General features: G+C 44.2%; 1 protein-coding gene across 2 annotated transcripts in view; it reads right to left on the reverse strand.

Moving 5' to 3' along the window:
* IPO9 (importin 9) overlaps positions 1–20,319 on the reverse strand; it is a 41,090-nt gene that overhangs the window by 2,011 nt on the left and 18,760 nt on the right. Inside the window, exons 8-24 of one of the 2 annotated variants that reach the window (XR_008965864.1) lie at positions 19,548–19,648; positions 18,212–18,270; positions 17,567–17,718; positions 16,433–16,531; positions 16,191–16,297; positions 14,869–15,008; positions 13,065–13,224; positions 11,847–12,073; positions 11,487–11,635; positions 10,525–10,653; positions 9,052–9,327; positions 7,299–7,465; positions 5,175–5,308; positions 3,571–3,690; positions 2,597–2,698; positions 1,735–1,811; positions 588–1,114 (exon numbers count right to left, since the gene is read on the reverse strand). Coding sequence is in view for 1 of the 2 variants with exons in the window: in XM_057374348.1 (XP_057230331.1) it covers positions 1,004–1,114; positions 1,735–1,811; positions 2,597–2,698; positions 3,571–3,690; positions 5,175–5,308; positions 7,299–7,465; positions 9,052–9,327; positions 10,525–10,653; positions 11,487–11,635; positions 11,847–12,073; positions 13,065–13,224; positions 14,869–15,008; positions 16,191–16,297; positions 16,433–16,531; positions 17,567–17,718; positions 18,212–18,270; positions 19,548–19,648 (2,310 nt within the window). In the remaining variant the exon portion in view is untranslated. Of the gene's footprint in view, positions 1,115–1,734; positions 1,812–2,596; positions 2,699–3,570; positions 3,691–5,174; positions 5,309–7,298; positions 7,466–9,051; positions 9,328–10,524; positions 10,654–11,486; positions 11,636–11,846; positions 12,074–13,064; positions 13,225–14,868; positions 15,009–16,190; positions 16,298–16,432; positions 16,532–17,566; positions 17,719–18,211; positions 18,271–19,547; positions 19,649–20,319 lie in introns of both variants that reach the window. The other variant, XM_057374348.1, reaches the window with a different exon arrangement.

The following is a 20,319-nucleotide window of genomic DNA, read 5'->3' on the forward strand; positions in this document are numbered from 1 at the left end:
GTGTGTAAAAAGTGACTTCAGGAAACAAGCACAAGTTCCTTTTAAATCTGTTTTATAAGAAGGATTCCAATGTACATTTTAATAGTTTTATTTTCATTTTCCCCAAAAGGGAACCAAAGGCAGAGAGGTGTTGTGAGATACATCACACTGTTCTCATGGGGAAATCAATTTGCCAATGTTATTTTACCACTCTATAAAAATACACACAGGAGTGTGAAAAAAGCAAAGTTCAGAGTGGCTGTCATGGAGCAAATGTTAAATACAATCAGTTCTTTCCCCCCCACTAAAAACTGTGGCTCCTTGTGCTCCAGAAAATCAGTCTTTCATAGCCACATGCCACAGGAACAGAAATTTAAGTGGTGGCTTCCTCTGAGCATGTGCACACACAAGTGTTAGTGAAGAACTGCTCCCATGGGAGATGTGAGCGACAGAGCCCCGTCCACACCAGGAAAGAAGATATGCACTCAGGTTTATTGTCTCAGCTTCCCCTCCAAACTCCTGTGAACTGGCTCCATCCCATCCAGGTAGCTCTGAAAAGAGTCTGTGGTTCTATAAAAGAAGTCACGTTGTAGGATCAAGATATTTACCCTGTGTTACGTGAGGAGGAACAACAGCCAAGAGGAACAACCTTCCCACTTCTCAAGCAATCCATGAGTGACTCAGYTCCTTTCTCTGTCCGACTGCTGTGGGAAACTCATTCACAGGTAGAGACAGTTTCCTTTTAAAAATATTAAGGACACATTATCTTTATGAACTTCCTGGAAAGTTACTGTGGAAAATGAAAGTGCTCCTGTGGTGAGACCAATGTGCAATGTCCTTGCTGCTTTCTCAGGATTCCTTCCCTTAGCAGATGTGTGTTAAGATGAGGCTCAATACGAGGCCATCGTCCACCTGGACCAGGCAGGCAGACACTGGAAAATGTTTTATGTTCAATCATAAAACRTGGAATTAGCCAAAAATAACCTATTGTTCAGATATGGTGGGTGTGGTCTCTGGAGTGGGTCTATATTCCGATGGCCTGCAGCACTCGCTTCTCGTTGTCATTGAGGTGGTCGGAGAACATGGCATAGCAGGGCTGCTGTGCAAACTGGCACAGGAAGTCGGTGAGATAGGCCTGGGAGGGACAGAAACAGCCCATAAGCACCATCCTCCTGGGAAATACTGCTGCTTCCATGTGTCAGGGGAGATATCACAACACACACCAAGTAAAACCCTGGGACTGAAGGGAACAGAGGGGAGCGATGCAGGAGGAGGAGTGGAATCACAGGGAACAGCTGGAGCAGAAGGAAAAGTGGGGGAGCAGAGGGAAGGGCTCATTCAACAGCTGCAGGTGGTGGGAAAAGCAGGAGCAAAGTGTAAACATGGACCGACTGGGTGGGAGCATCTCCAAGGGGAGTATGAAATTCTGTTATGTTCACTCTCTAACCTACTCCTGACTTCTGCCAGTAGCTGTGAAGCTCACAGGTAAAAAAGCCTCATCTCCCTCTGTTCAAAGAGTTTTGTTCATTCCCATTTCCAAGTTAAAGATATTAATCATAAGCAAAAACAGTTCCAGAAATTCTTGGGACACTCAGCCCTCTCCAAAGTAATTGCAACTACCTGAGTGCCTTCTGRGTGACAATCTGCAACTGGTGCTTCCAGTGCTTACATATTTGTTAAAGTACAACAYTGAAAAAATTTAAGTTTATAGAGAATGATTGCAATCTTATAACACCCCTCATTCTAGAGTATCACCTGGAGATCTATTTGGTAAAGAGGGTCCTTTAATGCATCTGGATCATCCTCTTCATCATCTTCATAGTAATCTTCATCTGTCAGAGGTAAATCAGCAGGTTTTAACATCAAACAAAGCAGAGTATCTCAGGAAGTTTTCTATTAGACTACTGAAACTCAAGGATCCAAAAGTAAATCGTTTCAACACTGCTGGGAAAAAAAAAAATTGTATCCAGAATATTCACTTGTTTAGTTCATGTGATAGAAACCACTGAGCCCCAGAGCAAGGGTCAGTTTGGGCTCGAGGAACACGCAAGTGAGCTGAGCACCCACGGGACACTCACAGGCAGGTTTGGCAAATCTGTGCACCAGGACCTTCTGCCTTAATCCCACGTGASGGTGACACTTTGCCAGGTCTGAGCTAATGTGAGCAGTGCCCCTCACTGGTTCCCTGTCAGGTTTTCCCTTCTGAACTACAGGAAACTGAGAGATGAAGCACCCACTCATCCCTTTATGCAGTACTTGTTCCTCAAGGTCTCTCCATAACGAGCCCACCTATTCCTAGGACACCGTCATGCCAAGGTCACATCCACACCTTTGAGCAACRATTTTCTCTTTAGAAGAAACACCTGCAGGAACCTCCCAGCAGTGTGAAGCCTGTGCACATGTGAACTACCAGGTAATTTTATTTATATGCTGCAATTTGATCACCATGTTACTCAAAGGCATGGCCCTCTCCATAATGTCCTTATTCTCAATCCCAGAGCAGAATTCCTTCCCCGTGCCTGCAGCCTTTGTTTTGTTGCTGACGAGAAGAGACTTTGACAAGAATGTCACCTATTGGATCATTGCTTTGAGTAAGGACTTTCAAGCTGTTACTCACCATACTTATTTGTGGAAAGAATATCTGATAAGAACTGTCCTGCTAAGCCTTCATCTTCATCCTCATCTTCTTCCTGATCCTCCCACATATCATTTGAATCATCTGTTTAGAAAAAAAAAATAATTCTAGAAATAATCCAAATCCAAGAGGTCCAGTCTATGAGCGCTCTATAGGGGACTGTAATTTGCAAGCAAACACATCCCTGCATGTGTGGGTAGATGAAGGGAAAGCCCTGCAAACTTCCTTATTCTTTTGGAATAATGCCACAACTGGAGCCAAGCAAAAGGCAGCAACAAGAATGGATACTTGAAGTGGGAAGAAAGGCAAACCAGATACACCATGAAAGGATCATTTTATTGGCACATGGTCAGATCCCATCTTTCAAACTAGCCCAAAATAATTTTCAGGTCTAAGGATACACAACACTGACTCATCTTATTCTCCCATTTTATTTATTTGTACCTGGAAGAGATTGGCAGCACTTAAAAGACAGCACAGGGAAGGAAGAACTGCTGTGCTAATGATGAACTGTACAACAAAACTAGATCTGAAGAGGGACTTTGGACAAAGAAGAATGGCTTCTCACTGCCAGAGGGCAGGGTTAGATGGGATACTGGGAAGAAACTGCTCCCTGTGAGGGTGGGGAGGCCCTGGCAGAGCTTGCCAGGGAAGTTGTGGCTGCCCCATCCCTGGAAGTGTCCAAGGCCAGGYTGGATGGGGCTTGGAGCACCCTGGGACAGTGGAAGGTGTCCCTGCCCATGGCAGCGAATAGAACAGGATGAGCTTTAAGGTCCTTGCCAACCCAAACCAGTGTGGGATTCTGTGATTCTATGAGCTTATCCTCTGGATCACTATTCAAGCCTTTGTAGTTACAGGTACATGATTTACTGTCACAAAGCTCATATACCATAAATGCTTCTCAAGAGGAGACCAAGTAGATTTAAGCCATGCAAAGAGAAAAAGCAGTATTATACCTTGGCTCCAATCTGCCGTTGTCTGTCTAGATGCATTTGCTTCCATTGCATTAGAGAGTTCATTTATTATTAATTTTAAGATTTTTACTAACAAAGGAATGTTTGTCCAGCGCTCAGGATCTGTAAGAGAAAAAATACATATATTCACACTGCTTTTAATGAAAAGTTAAAAAACAGGCCCTTTTTTGTTGAGGTGGGTTTTTTTTTTTTTTTGCCTAGGGAGGTTGGGAGGGAAAAACAACTGACATAATACCCCCAAATCTTCTTTCCATATATCCTCAGAGCTACATTCCCAAAAACCTCAATGCAATATCAACCTTGCATATTTTGAGTGAAGTGGGGGCAGAAGGAAAATCTTCACAGCTGAATAMATGTGTGACTCTACTCCTTCAGGCTGCTTAATGGAATCATCTGGAGCCAGCCTTTCTTCTCCTGAAGTACATCTGCACATCCACCAATGCTTTCATGTAAATGAGCAGTGCAGTACTCCCAGGCATGGCTCTGCCCTTTCTGAGGCACTGTARGCTCTGACTTTTCCTCACTAGAGTTCCTGCAGAGCCTAACTATTCCATGAGGACAGCTGGACAGTGTATTTGCCCTTAATTACAGAAGCAAAGATCCTACCAATTARAGAATCTGGGAGCATTAGTTCTACTTCTTACTGATGCAAGTATTAATCTTTGTTTAATTCAAATGCTGGCAGTTGCCATTCTTCTGTCAGACCAGACATCAGACTTTGTTGGTTTGATTTTTTTAAGACAAGAATAATTAAGTAGCAAGYGATTTGTGACCACCACTTAAACTCCCTAGCACTTGCCCCTATTCATCTCCTTAGTCCTTCACTGCATCACTCCCAATCCCAAGCCCACAGCAGCTGAAGGCTCAAGGAGCACTGACTACCTGGACAGTTTCCCAGTTTGGATCTGTWCAGCCACCACATCCTATCCCACCACTGGTCACACACGAGCTCTAGCASAGCAAGTGGCAGGACCAAGGTCTGACTGATGGCTGAGAACAGCAGCCCTGAGTGTCCTCCCTCTGGCTCTCAGTCCTCAGGAAAATCTGCCCASGGCTCTGCTCTCTCTGATTTAAAAGATTAATCTCGACAGCACTCCAGTCAAAGACTTTGGGTTCAACCTATTAAAAATAAGACAAGTCTTATGCAGGAGACTGGCCAAACTTTCCTTAAAAGCAATCTCTAACTTGTTGAATCATGCTGTTTGTGAAAGTGTCTCATTAAAAGACACCCCTTTATTTTAAATCTGTGCAGGCACTAAATACATTTTCAGAGAAGCTCAGGAATTATCAATTCTATCTAATGATGCAAAACAGCAGTGAAGAAGTCCCCATTCCATAATCTCCTCATCCAGTTATATTAAATCAGACATCAGCAGTCTTCCCAATCAGTCTTCAGCAGAATTAAGGTAAATAATAGATACATTAAGTACATGATGTATGGATTAAGTGTAAAATCCAACATGCACCTTCTGAAGGCACTATCTCCCACAGGTTTCTGTGAACTGCCAGACCTATTTAAGGCCTTTCATTGCAGCTACTTAAAAAAAAAAAAAAAACCTGTTAAACCCAGCAAAATGATTACTTACTTTTGGCCGACTTGGATCGTGTCCGAATTCCCTCATCCATATTAAATATTTCTTCTCCCTTCACCCTAATGTCCTGAAGTCTCTTGTCATCTGTGTTGATGCCATACTGCAGGAGTTTGCACAGTGCAACAGAGCTGGGAGCAGAGAACAGGAAAATTACAGATAGAAATTTCCCTGAACTATCTGGCTTTCACAGTCTCTTCTAACAGGGAACACATCCCAGAGCAACCACCCCCAGATGCCCTTTCTTCTCCATCTTTGCCAAGAACAAGCATTACAGAATGTTCCCCTGTCTCCTGCTTTATGTCAGCATCCAAAACTGGACTCAGCTCCCAACCTGCACAGCAGGCTGGGAACTGGCCAAGCTTTGGATTAAGCATCACCAACAGTACAGACATCCACACATACATTTTGGGTTTCTCCAGTGCAGAAGGGCCACCAGGTTAAATACACCCTGCAGCACCATGTGCACATGAAGATGGAATTAAAGAGAAAAGAAGTGTCAAGAAAGCAGTGATTTAACTGATCTGAAGCTTATCTACTCCCTTTCTCCAGCCTCAATGCTCATTTTTACTTCTGGTCCTTCGTGACTCAGACTTTTCAGCTTGCTACTATCCTTTACATGTTCTTTCCCGCTCTGCTGCTCRGACTTCTACTCCACACTTTCAAACCTTCTCCAGTTCCAGGCTGTTTTCAAGCACATTGAGGATGATGCTGACTACACCTGAAGGTTGCCAGTCTATGCCTGGCACCCCCAAACCTCTCTCAATCCTAGCTCCACAAATCTCAAACCAAAGTTTGGGAGCTCTGTTGAACTGACCTCTTTTCGTGCTTTCAGTTCTCGCCCTCTCTCTCTCCCACATTACAGCTCTGACTTCTGCTGATTTGAACCCATGTCTTACCTGTCCCCCCCAAACTGCCCAAAGTTTTCCCATCCTTTCATCAAGAYCTTCATGGTGCCCTCAGTGGATGGGGACTGTGCACACAGGCGGTGTCAGCTGCCTTCAGAGTCCTCCTACTAACCCTAAACAAGAGGCTCCTCAGAGCAGGCCCTGTTTTTCCTCAGGACACAGAAACACCAAGCATTTATGCTGGACTATGCTGTTATTAATGTATGGTGTCACCACAATCAGCCAAATCCAAGTGTTTCATACAGAATGGAGCCCTATTACATCACCTGCACACAAACAGCTCTGATCTTGGACAACACAGGCCTAAACAATCACCTTTAACCTTGTTCTCCTGGTCAGCCTTGGTTTTTCCCTGTGCCTCAGAGAATCCTGCACTGTCAAAATGGGGATAAACATCAGGCTTAGGGACGAAACCGGCAGGGTGCGACCAAAAAGAGCACTGGATCCCCAAATCTGCCACTTGTCCTTCAGGATTATTCACTAACTTAGATTTTGAACCTGCTTTTCTCATTATTTATTTCACAGGCTATTTGACTGCCCACAACAATAACACAACAACAGACACGGGGAAGTGAGTTAACAGCTGGCAAGACCCCTAAGAGTGGTCTGTGAAACTTCATGTTTCCAAAAAAATCAAATACAGCAGCTGTGACAAAATTTAAATGCTCTGAWTACAGAGCATTACATGGTTTGGAATACAGCACTCAGCCTCCACCAGAACACAAACGTGCTCCTACAGCAAAAGGGAGAGGAAACCATTGCAATTGATTTCTTGATTGACGTTCAATAGATCAATAAATCAACAAGAAATAACTAATTCTCTTAGGAAACCCTCTACAACACCCTGGAACTCCACAGTAGTCTAAAAGGTAATTCCATGGAATTGAGTATGGAAGAGTATGGAAGCTCTTCTCAGGCCATTCACAGGAGCTAAATCGCAAAAGCAGCCCCGTGTTTGCAGGAGCCTCCTTCCCCCTCATGTGTCTCTGCTCCAGCACAGGAGCACCAGGCAGCAGGAGGAGCACTGATGAGGAAGATCAGAGCTTGCTCCAGTTACCACAGCTCTCCTGAGCAGAACTGACAGCGCAGGGAGCAGCAATTGTGCCCAATGCTGGCACACGCTGCCCCCATCTGAGCCAGCTCCTCTTCCCCACAGCCAGCACTGAATGGCAAAGGGATGAGGGCAGCTAACAGCTGTATCTGTGGATCCCACCTGACTTTGCCTTCATACTGCCCATAGAAGAGGTGCTGCCGGCTCATCCACTCGGCCATCACGAACTCCAAGGCGGGCTTGCCAGTAGGGCCAGGCAGGCTGCACAGGAATTCCAGGAGTGGCTCCAGTTGTGAGTGAACCAAGTGAGCAAACACCATGATCAGGGACTGCACGAGGAGAAAGGCAATGTTAGCTGTACATAATTTAATAGCTGGAAATGTTTTATCAAATATTTAAGGAGCTGGGTTCCCTACAGGAGTGAAAGCTGTGCTTCCGAACCCCAGGAGGAAGGGAAAGTACAACCAGCTGAAAAACACAGTGCTACAAGTGCAGGCAATAAACACCATCACATCATCACCCAGCAGCACCCTCCCAATTCCTTGTGTATTTTGAACGTGATTTTAGGGAAAGAACTGCAACTTTTGAAAAGGTTTGGTTACAAAATACAGTTTTACAGTCTGACTCCTAAAGACCGGGGGCACAACTCATTTGCTGTGTATGTCTAAATATCAGTCTCCCAGTCTGAGGCCATCTCTGCAGCTTTCCTCAGGGAAAAGCTGCCCATCTCCAGAGACCCATCTTCCAGGCTAATATAGGGAAGAGATCTGGCATTGCAAAAGGCTTGGCTACAGGGGCTGCATGGGACTGCTTAAGATTTAAACTTCTGTATCTTTTAAATCCAAAAATAATTAAMGTGAGAACCATTCCAAACAGTTAACAATCATCACTGTATCCAAAGGTAAAAAATCCTAAAGCAGGTGAGATCTGCTGGCACTGGAATGGCTGTCCTGGCATCATGTGCTGGCTTGAAAAATGCACATTCAAAAATCAGAGAAATAAGATGGTTAGGGTAGAGTGAAGCTCAACTGAGTTCTGCACTGRGACAGAGATGGGATCTTGCTCAGCAGTGCCAGCAAAATGTCTTTCCCCAGCTGCTACCAAGGAACCAGGGCAGCCAGCATGAGCTGTTTTACATTGAGGGCACAGACAAAAAAGACAGGAGRAAGAATGAAGACTGCTGGGAAAAAAAATCACTCCAGAAAACTGTGCCACTACAAGTAGGTCAARGCTAGAAGAGATGGTGATGCTCTTTGTCTGGTCTCTCATCTGACTCAGGCCAACTACACCTCCCAGCCACCAAAAGCTGACCTTGTCTCAAGTCCCAGGCATTTACCCTTGGAATACAGAACAAATCCTCTAAAAAAGACATGCTGCCTTTGCCATAGCATTCTACTGAGGCAACTCCTATCCCTCCAAAGAAGGCTTGCAAGCACAAGGGCATGAGGGACTACTGAAGGTGCAGTACAGCTTACCCACAAGAACCTTGCTTACCCTGTAATCTGAAAACAACGTTTTAGACCTGAGAGAACAGCATGGAGCTGTGTCACAAGAAGGTTAGCTGGGTATTAGGAAAAGGTTCTTCTCCCAGAGGGTGGTCAGGCACTGAACATGCTCCCCAGGGAATGGTCACAGCCCCAAGGCTGCCAGCGCTCAAAGAATGTTTGGACAGACTGGGATAGTTGGGGTGTCCTGTGCAGGGCMACAAGTTGGACTCATCGATTCTTTGGGTCCCTTCTAACTGAGGAGATTCCATGATTCTCTGATCAGAGTAGGCATTTTCCTGACTACTTCAAGAGGATACGCAGACCCTCCAATKGCATGAGTCATAAATAATCAGACACAAAATGAAAAAAAATAACTGTTTCTTCTGCTGGTGCTTCTCCTCACTCTCCTAGGTGCCCAGCCTGCTCACCTGCATCACACTGAGCGTCTCCGCTTGCTGCATTTTACTCAGGATCGCTCTCAGGATCTGGTCCAGATTCTCTCCCAGCTCACTTCCAGCTTTCGAAATTAAAGTAGAGACCAGCCTGCCCACAAAGGCAGCGGTGAACTCYGAGGTGCGTGGGTCCAGGAGTTGGCTCACCACCTGCATCACGTACCAGAGCCCGTTGTGGCCCTGCTCGTCRTGCCACTGTGCGATCTGCTCCAGCGCCACCGACACATACGCGCGCAGGCACTCACCACCGTTCTGCAGAGACAAGYAGCGGGTAAGGGAACAGGCAGACACAGGGAGACGTGCCCTTCTACCACCCCAAAACCACCCTGAACCAAGATGAAAACAAGACAAAAACTGGTGGCACCTGTAAAAGATTTACAAGTAATTTCCACAGACTTCTGCTCATTATCAAATACACAACACCTCACTGCCCAGTCAGAAGCAATCAAGATAACTAATAAATACAACAAAAACCTGAAGCAGCTGCAGTTTTGTGCAAGGCGAATGAAATTCAGAGTTCTAATAAGTGAGAGAYGAAGACAGAGAAGTGCGTCCTGAACAAAACACAGCTCAGCTGCAGTCCTTGTGAGTTCTTCTTAGCACAAAGATCCAGCAAAGCAACCAATGTGCAGCACTACAGTCTCTCCTTGCGCGTCTCCAGCCTATTCTTGCTGGTCTGTTGTTCAGGGAAAGACTATATTCCCATGGTCTGTACTCACATGGCAAAGGGTAGCTGCCTCTATGGAACTCCTTAAACCAAGAATGAAACCAGCCTTGTTATTCATATGTCAGCTAGAAGCTGGAATGAAAAGGCTCCGCACTTCTAGCTTCTGATGCTTTCTCCTTGCCTAAATACTCCAAAGATATCAGAAGATAGCCAAGCCTGCCAGCAAGCACAGTTCAGGCAATACTGATGCTGGAGACAATTCCCTGCTTTCCCTCCATCCCACAACTGGCTCAATCAAAAAGAAGTTTGCCTTCCCTTTCCCTCCTAAATGAGTACAGTGGAAAGCTGCTGGAGGAGGAGGGGGAGGGCTATGAGGGCTTTTCCTGCCTTATGACTTTACATGCTCCTGAAGATAGCTTCTAACATTCCCAGGTGTGATAAATGTTATTATGGAGGAAGAAAAGCATTATAGGTTTGGTTGGTTGGTTTTTCTTTTCCTGTGTTGTTGGGCTTTGTTTGGTTCATTTTTTAACATGCTCCAGTGCATCCACACTGATGCCTTCTCCACAATCAGCAATGATCACGAAAGGTCACTGCAGGCCCTGAACAACACTACTTTCATGGCAAAGTGGAGGTGGCAGAGGCTCCGGCAGGTGCTGATAGAGCAAACTGGCAAGCAACTGGGCTCTCTCAAAGGCTGTGTCACCTCTCTTGGACTGGCACAGCCCTGCAATCCTCCCTCTCCCCACAGTGTTACCTGCCTCCCCTCCCCACAGGACTACCTGCATAGTAGCGTTGTCATCTGTGTTCAGGCTGCACTGTGCCACTGCAGGGAATGCCTGGCAGATGAGGAGTTGTGACAGAGGGGGTTTTGTATTCCTCACAACTGTGGTCAGTATATCAATAGAAGTCTGAAAGGAAAGCACAAACTGTCACTGCAATAGCCACAGAACAGGAAGTCGGCACTACCCACCCCTGCTGCAAACATCAAAGGTGTGAACTGCAAGGATGCGGCCACTGCTGCAATCACACCCTGAACTTACAGTCTGGAATAAATTTAAGTGTGAGGACCCTGGAGTCACACACCCAAGCATCCAAAAGTAGAAGTTCCCAAAACAGTTCCAACATCAAAAGCAGTGTCACCACTCCAAACATGCCAAACATGCTAATCAGAACAGCCAGAGAGCTGTTCTAGCTGATTTGTTCTGTTTKGGTTATATTGGCTTAAATTTATTTTAATTATCCATAAGCAATTGTTACAGTCATACCAATTAACAGATTATATGCATATTGATATGGATGTTTATGGGTTTGATTCCATACAGCCACTTTAGAGTTAATGCTTCATCTTTTATTAGGGCACCTGTATAATTTATCTACAATTTATACATATGTGATGGATAAATTAGAAAAAGCCTTTGGAAGAAGCGCAAGGAAAAGTTGTGTAGTCTGCTGGGAGAGGTGACTGCTCCTGCTGCAAGATGGCAATGTCACAGCAAAATGACTGGGGATACTCTGTGGAGAYTGGAAGAAGGCCAGATGAGGAGTTTAAAACAAACTTTTGGAAACATCTTCCTGCACCTGCAGTTTGCCTTTTCTCCACGGTGAAATGTCCCCTAATGACTGAAGGTATTGCTCCAAAGCACGTCCATAGGAGCCCTTCTGCCCTTGGCAGAGCAGCCCCACGGGGGTTACAGAACAGGGAACAACCCCAGCCCAGGCCATGTCCCAGTGAAGCACTTACTGCACATAGCCCCGCGGGGATCTTGTCAGCTGGGGCCTGCATGATGCTGACAAGGGTTGGGATCAGCCTCATCTGCATTGGACCCTGGCAGGCTTCTATTTGAGCCAGCTCCTTAAAAATATCCTGGGCAAGAGAAGCAACGACGGGATCTGCAGAGAGAAAGCACCATTTACTAAAACACACACAAAAACATCTCAATTCTTGCCACCACGATTTTGGCTGGTAAAGCAGCAAGTTTCCCCTCTACCTCTACCACAGAATCAATTGAATGGTTCATTCAATGACWATTGATTAAGCTTTCAGCAGCAAGATCCACCAGCTAAACCAGCTGTGCTTTGGGAATGTAAGTGGAATGCATACCGTTACTGTACTTGAGGAATATTGCAATGGTGAAGGGGCAGATCTTATTCTCCATGCTGGCTGTAAATGCTGGGTCCACTGTGCACACAATGCACAGCGTCTCCATCACCAGGTTCAGCACCTCGGAGCTGAACTGAGTTGCCAAGTGAATCAAGCCATCCAGAATGCTGGGGAGGAAAGGCTGCAACACATGGGTGCTCTCGGAGATCTTCAGCTGGTCACAGTAGCTGGACAAGAAATTTGTGATATAAAAATACCTTCCTAGTATATTGACGTAACTTATGTATTTCATTCTAGATRATACATAAGGGGTTGCTTCATCCTATCCATTCTTATTCCTTAACTTCACTCCTCTAGGGCTCCTCTCCTTCAGTCAACCACTGCTTGACCTCCCAGCAGCTCAGTAGGAATGAGGAGGAAAGCTCTCAGCAGAAATCTTCCCTCCTCATTCCACCCTGATGGTCACACAAGCAGAGTTAAGCCAAGTGATGTTAGAAGCTTCTACTGCCCCTCAGTGACAGATCTCTCCTAAGAAACTGCCCATTGRTGGAGAAAAGGAAAAAAAGTCCAGGACAGACATTGCTTAGAAAGTGTTTTGTTACCATATTCCACAAGTGAGCTAGGGGATAATAAAGCAATTTCAGGAATAAGTAACTCTCTGACTTTATTTATTCATTAAAATTTCATTGCAAATAAGAGATAAAGTGCCATCTGGGAAGAACAGAGTGGGGAACAGTCAAGTTTTTGCAGATTTTTTGTGACYGGTTTTTTGATTTTACACTGATGCTTATTTTTTACTTTAGAATCAATACAGCAGAGTTCTTTCTGATAAAAATGGGGTAAGAAAATCAAACCCCAAACACTCCTTATTGCTGTGACTGGCTCCATAGGCCTCTATGATGTCAGCCACCTTTATGACCAAACAGGAGTAATCCGAGTTTCATCCCTGTGCTTTTCAACACTACCTAGTGCTGCTCCTCCCAGTGACCATATCCATCACAACACTTCACTGTAGCCAACCTCGAATCTCAATTCCATATTCCTCATTAGAGTTACTCTATTTGAACCTGTTTGCTCACACTTTTTAAGCTGATATCCATTTTATTCAAAGCAAAACCTCCCACAGCCCAAACATAAATGTTAGTTTTTCAAACCAGTTTATCAGTGAGATTTATAGCCCTGTCCCTGGGGCTGTGGAATAGCTCAGGATTTGCTTACCCCCAGATGGCTCTGACTGCAGAGATCCGGACAGAGGGGGGCTGGGTTTCGTGCAATCCACTGACAGTGGCTTGCAGGAACTGCTGGATGAGCTCTGGAGACATGGCCACAGTGAAACGGCTGGCAGCCCACAGGGCCCGGCCCAGGAGGAAAGGAGACACTGCAGCAAAACAAAAAATGTCAGTGGTTTCAGAGTAAGCTTTATGAGCTTAAACCCACAGCTGCTTCAATCCATTATTTAAAATCTTGTCATCCCAATAGGAAAACACTAAAATGTGACACACAAAACAAGTGTGGAGGCATACAAAGCATTTTTGTTCATAGGCAGAATCCAGTTTATTTTCTTAGTTACTTCAAAGAATAATTTCTCATTTATTAAAAAACTTYCTCCCTTCAACTATTTACACTTGAATTTGTTCATCACTGAACAAAAGCAAAGGAAGAGAACAGAGGCTTTTCCKGTTATTCCCATTCGTCCAGCTCAATATTCTGTCCCCAACTGCAGAAAACAGCAGCATCTTAGGGAGAAGAATTAGAGTAACAGAGCTCACATGCAGAGACCTTTCAGAGATTACACTTCTGGTTTCCAGCTATCATCTTGCAGTTACAGAACAGAATTCTGTGGTTCACCAGCACCACAGAAGCAGTGGGCACTCATTATGCACTCACCTGCTTGCACTCACCAAGGWCTGACATATCTTTATCACACTTAACCCTGCTACCTTTTCAGGCTACGAATCTCCTTACCTATCTAGGCTGGCCTCAAAGGGATGATGCTCTCTGTTCCTCAGCATCTTTACTGCCATTATTTATGCTCCTGCAAGTACTAATTTTAAGATGAGGACATAAAACACTCTGTGCAAGATGGACAGCAAGAGAAGAGCTTTCTTTTTTAAGTTAGTATCATAAAACACAACATTTCTTTGTCTGTACCATCACTGACCATTAAATGGATATCCTTGGAGAGCCATCAACACACTGACTCAGGGAGCCCTTCTAGAGCACAATAGTTCATTTACAACCCAATGCCACAGATGTAAATGTATGTAAATATATGTAAATTGATGAGGTTGGCTTCTTACATGCATCACACACTATGCACTTTGCACACTAGTTATTCACTCAAAATTAACACAAAGAAAAGGAAAAAAACCTTCTTTGTAATGGACTAAACAAGTGTTTCTTTGAAGAAAGCACCCAGGAATCAGKTTTTTTCAGCACTGACAAAATTCAATATGGACTCATTATAATGGTAACATTGCCTTAAACTTCTAAAAATTTAATTTGGAAGGATTTTGAGGTCTGACTTTCAACAATTCCTTTGACCTTCTTGCACACTGATGTAAGATAACACAGAGAGAAAAATCCTGCTGAGTTCCCCATAAACAGAATCTCATTTAGCCGGGAGCATGATTTGAATTCATGCGCTACAACTAGTGTCAGCCTCAGCATAAAACAAATGGGATGATATGGTGCTGCAGGAATTCTGGAGGCGGTTAAACACTGCTGGTGACTTTCCCAGGAACAGACATRAGACAACAGAACTATTTTCCACCCAGCTCCCCAAGTCCTACAGGYTCAAGCATCCAGCCAACAAGAAGATCCAGCTGAAAGCACAGTCCACCTATAACGGACTTACACTAGAACTGGAAGCACGTGGGAACTCACAAGATTTAGTTTTTTCACATGAGCAAGGTGCACAATTTTCCAATAGCACATGCACACATCAATCTGACTGATYCATCAGAGATTCCCAGTGTCTGGCACCCAGCAGTTATGCCCAGGGATACAGGGTCCCACATACCTGAAAGGTTGAGGTCTGCCAAGACCACATTTGTCAGGAAGCCATGCATATCAAAGTGTATTCTCCCATTCTTCACACTGTCTGTAATTATAGACTTGACTGAGCCYAGGGCCAGCATACATGCTTCATGTATTTTCCACCTGCAAAAGAATTCAGATGCCTTAAGACTTCTCCTCCATCATCACTTCAAGAAATAAATACATAYTCTGCAGTGAAGCTACAAGCAATTTTTTGGTCCAAGCTACCACAACTACTTCCTTGATCCAACCCAAAAGAGAATTTTAAAATGCCCTCACAGAGATGAACATTCACAAACTCTGTAAGACAGGGGCTTTGAACCTCTCTTGGGATAAACAGCATTCTCAGTCAGTTCCTAAAATATTGGTGGAATAGTTGCTACTTGTACCAATTTTGTGCTTATAATAAAAAAGGAATGAACCTCTTCCATGTAAGCTTGTGTTCCAGCCACGCCTTCACTATTTATGTGCAGAAGCATTGGGTTACCCAGTACAATAAAGGTTTAAAAATGTCTAATTTTGTATTAATATTTTGCTAATTGTAATGATACAGAACTATGTGCAAATACCACCTCTCTTTGGTTTTATTTGTGAAGCCAAGACCCTACTTTATGGCTTCTCACAGTTGAGGCAGATGGGGACTGAATGTCTGATTTCACAGTTATTTAGTCGCTGCTCACTATCAGAGAGACTACTCTGACACTACATTCAAACTAAACACAAACACTGAACCACTGCACTGTAAAACTAGGAGAGAATCACTGTGGATGAGCAACCAGGTACTCCTGCAACAGTTTTCTTCTATCCCCAAACAACATTAAAAGCTGCAACTCTAAAGTTCTAAAATTGAACACATATGTCAGCACCTATAGCTCTTCTTGACATCAAGCCAGAGAATTTTTTTATACATATAGATACGTATGTTAATGAAATTTTTATCTCAATTAACTGAACATAAAGTATTGCCAGTTTCTCTTCTGATTTTGTGTAACTAATTACCATTTCACATGAGATGCTTTAAGGATTGTCAAGCTCGGCAAGGAGGGAGCCTGGGCACAGATAGGTTGTGCTAGAAACTGCCCAAAGTACCCCACATCAAGATTTCATTGTCTGGCTCAAGAACTGCTGTACTTCCTTTTGCTTCTTCTAATCAGAGCTCTCCAATTCCATCCTTGCCCATCAGTAGCATTGTCACAAATGAAATGTGATTAAATCATGGTGCACCCAGTGCTGCAGATGAGCTCAACACCCGCCCAGCCCTGTCCCCACCACCCCAGCGCTGTCCCCTCCGTCCCAGCTCCTCACCAGTGCTCAGCGCCGCTGTTTTTAGCTTGCTCAGCTTCCTGCAAATGCCTTGTAGCTGCTGCTGCCAGAGCAGTTGCACTCTCATTCTGGAAATCAGCAGCCACAGCCTGTGAAGAAGGAAATGGTTAACACTCACGTGTGTGGACTGTTAAGTTGGTCTTTTCTCTAAATGACCCTCTCGAAGTCAGGTTTGATATTTGTTATCATTATTTCAATAGCTAAATGTGAAACAGATTTCATACCAGCAACAGATCCTGAGCAGCAATTCTCACTGTGTAGGAAAACGTATCATCATCTTCATCCTCCACAAACTGCTGTGGATTCGCAGTCCAAACTTTTATCTAAAGGAGACAAAAAGAATAGGGCAGCTGAGAATTCAGGACACCATGGGTAAGAGGCAGCTTTGCTGTTCCCAGCAACCTGTTTTGAAAAACTACTTTCAGAATTTTTCTGTGCCATAAGAAGCCTTCATCCTCAACAGATTTTTCTTCTATTCCACTGGAGAAACCTTTGAAAAGAAGAAACTCTTTGTTCTGAGCTCATTTTGCTCTTCTGCCCCTCATTTGAGATCAGAGTTTGACAGAACTAATGACTGACCTGGAATCAATGCTACACAGCTTTATTTTTAGATGAGGAATGGGAGAAGCAGATAAATCTTTCAACAGAGTGCTTGTTTTTATGCATGCCTACCTAAACTAAAAGATGATGGCTGTCAGGCTTGTGAGGCCAGGAGCCATGTAGGATTTCAGTATAAATTATTTCACCCTACTAGCACAACATTTTCACTCTCACAGAAACCTTTCAGCTTGATAATCCTGATTTTCACAGCACAATACATCATGGAAGAATGAAGGAAGAAAGCCTGAAAGAGCTGGGGGTGTTCAGCCTAGAGAAGATCTCAGGGAGACCTTATAATTTACTTTAAAATGAAGCCCTTTTATCAGGGCCCCAGGACAAGGGGCAACAACTTTAAACTGACAGATGGTAGGTTTAGATTACAGAAGAAATTCCTTACTAAGAGGGTGCTGAGACACTGGATATGTTGCCCAGAGAAGTTGGAATGTCCCATCACTGAAAGTGTCCAAGGCCAGGTTGGACGAGGCTTGGAGCAACCTGAGATAGTGGGAGATGTCCCTGCCTATGGTAGGGGGTGGGACAACATGGGCTTTAAAGTCCCTTCTGACCCAAACCCTTGGGTGATCTGTGATTTACTGTCCACTTTGCACCATTTTGGAACCTCTAAGTGCTGCCACAGCAAAGTGATGGAACAGCCTGTTAGACTACAGCAGCTTCCACACACTGAAACTCTTCCCAGGACACTTGCTGGTTTTAACCTCTCATTTCCTTTGTTTCCTATACAACATAAACATGCTCACCTGCTCCTCTGTAATCTGCATGTAAAGCAGGATGTAATAGATCAGTTCTGGCAGAGCCTTCTTCACTGTGCTCTTAAATTTGTTGTTTTCCAACAAGGCATGAACAAATTCAAATATGCTGAACACCAGGTTCTCAAAGCCCAAAACTTCACCTGAACAAAGTGGGAAAACCAGAAAAGAACATGACCTAATATGCCAACATACAAAAAGGTACAAATGGATGTGAAAATAATTACAAACTGCTGGCTTGTCTGAGCAGATATTTATTCATTCTCCTGGACTAGCAAGTGCAGCAGCAGCCCCAGGAGGATTTCTAACCTCACCACTTTCTGCTCTCTACCCACCACACACCCCTCATTAAAATTTATCAAGCTCAACCTAAAACCTGTTTGATTTTCTTTTGTCCCACTACTTTTACATCAAAATTGCTGCAGAACTCACTCCTCGAACCATTAGAAAACTTAAATTGTGCAGCTTCATTATTCACAATCTCAGGTATTTTGCAAAGAGGTGATGGACACCATTCCAATGCTGTAAATGCACCTTTAGCACAATCTTCCACAATGTTTCAGTCACTGTTTTGACTGCAATATTTAGGTAAGTCCATTCCTCTCCAAAAAGCAGAAGTGAAGTGCAAGTTCTTACCATCAGAATCCACAGGATCCTCCACCTCTTCTGTGTAATTTACTTCTGTTCTCACATAAGTGGATAGAGTTAAGGAAATGCTTTTTTTCTAAAAAACAGCATCTATTTTGGAATGAATCTGTTCCTTTCTTAAAATTCCTGATAACTAGGGAAGGTTTGTTTCCTAAAAAAAAAAACTTTGATTTTGTGTGGAGTAGGCTCTGCTTCATAGAGAAAACGCCCCAAGAGCTCCTGGCTTTGTGTGTTGCCCAAGTTCAAAGACCACTTTCCACAGACCACTCACACATCACTTTAGCACACTCTTCATATTTGATTAACTTAGATCAAACCCACGAAGGCAACCCAAAACTTAATTTAAGTTAGCWTTGCAAGAACAGAATCCCTCAGATTCACTCTTTCCAAGCAATGTAGGCCAATCCAACACCTCAGTGCTGCCCTAGAGTGAAGAGCCACCCCGTGCTCCCACATCCTACTTTAGGTTGGCTCTGCTCCCTACCAAGCCTCTCTACAAGCTCCAGCCCTGGGAAATGGCAAAAAACTAACCTGGGRGTAAAGAGGAAAGACTTTTCATGGGGATGGTAAACTGAAGGTCCAACAAGTCCAGAGCAAATACAAACAAAAGCCCATTTTGTCGGCTCAGGTACCAATAGGACTGTTGTAGGAGTCAGGACAGGAGAGGGAAAAATGCACCATCAAAAGTCCAACCAACAGCTCCTTGTACTTTCATAGATTCACAAAATGGTTTGGGTTGGAAGGGATATTAAAGATCATCTAGTTCCAATCCACCTGCTATGGGCARGGAGACCTTCCACTATATTTTAACAGGTATCTGAAAAAACAATATGGAGAGACTTGAATTGCCAGTTTTCAAGTACTGGGCAATGCACCCACAGACCACTCTGACATGGCTGAGTGTGCAGCGGAGCAATGACTGAAAATTCAAATGGCAAATCCAGCTTCTACAGCAGGTGCAATCACTTGTTCTAGAATCACTAGAACCACTAGTTCTGCTGCAGCAAGGGGCACTGCTGGTTCTTCTCCAAAGTCTGCGACTAAAATCTTTATAAGAARACAATTTTTACCAAAAAGTACCAGAAACAGTGCAGAGCTTGTGGCAGTTATACAGCCACTGTAACGTGGGCACATRCATGCATCTGCATACATTTTTAGTTAACGGGAACTTAATGAGCCTTCTGAAGTAACAAAAATATCTTGTTTTGTCTGACAGTGCAGAGCACTCCACGTATTGTGCTCCTCCAGAGTCAGGTCATTACTGGGTATCACACTGAGTTTGTCTCATTTGATTCCAGTTAAACCCACTCACTACCAAGGATATAAAGCAGCACTTTCCGTAAGGGTGTTCCAGACAATGGGCAGGATCTGCTGCATTGATGAAATCATGTGCTTTGGGTAGTTTTTCACAAGTGCTGTCACAGCCTGAAACCAAAAAGAATATCAGTCAGAAGTGAAACTGGGAAAGCCATCAACACACTCAAAATCACAGGCTGCTGTTTCATTAACAACTGAGATAATCTAAAGTCTTCCTCTCACWCCCCTCTCTTGCTCAAACACTGGCSAACAYACCTCTCTCGGTATTTCCTCTTCTGCAGGGAAGCAAACGGATATTACAAGATGTTCCACTGTGGCATGAAGGCAATGCCATGATCCAGTGGGGTAAGACAAACACTCCAATCCAAAGCACATCATTGTGCAGCACTGTCTGGATACAATTATCCTAGAAGCTGTCTTGTCCCAGAAAATGAACTCTAATGCCATGTAAAAYCAGACCACTGCCCATTTTCCACACTTCTACTGATGCAGGCAACACATCCATTGCACACCCAGGGAATAGCTGCAGAAGCAAACACTCACCCAGATCAATTCCCTTCACATTCCGGCTGCAGACACAGGTGGYTGTACCAGCCCAGCAAAGGCGCTGCTCTGGGAGCAGCTTAGCAGCTCCACAGGGAATTTTACCTGGACTTTCATGAAGCTGATCACCCTGATTTAGGGGAGCCTTCCACTGACAATTGCCAAAAGCCTTTTGGGATCCTCCAACAGTGAGAGAACTCTCACTCTCCCATCTCCTTACCCTGGGCACAGCTCCA

Source organism: Malurus melanocephalus, unplaced genomic scaffold (assembly GCF_030028575.1).
Source record: "Malurus melanocephalus ecotype Western Australia unplaced genomic scaffold, MMel_1.1 scaffold_224, whole genome shotgun sequence".
Lineage (NCBI taxonomy): Eukaryota > Metazoa > Chordata > Aves > Passeriformes > Maluridae > Malurus > Malurus melanocephalus.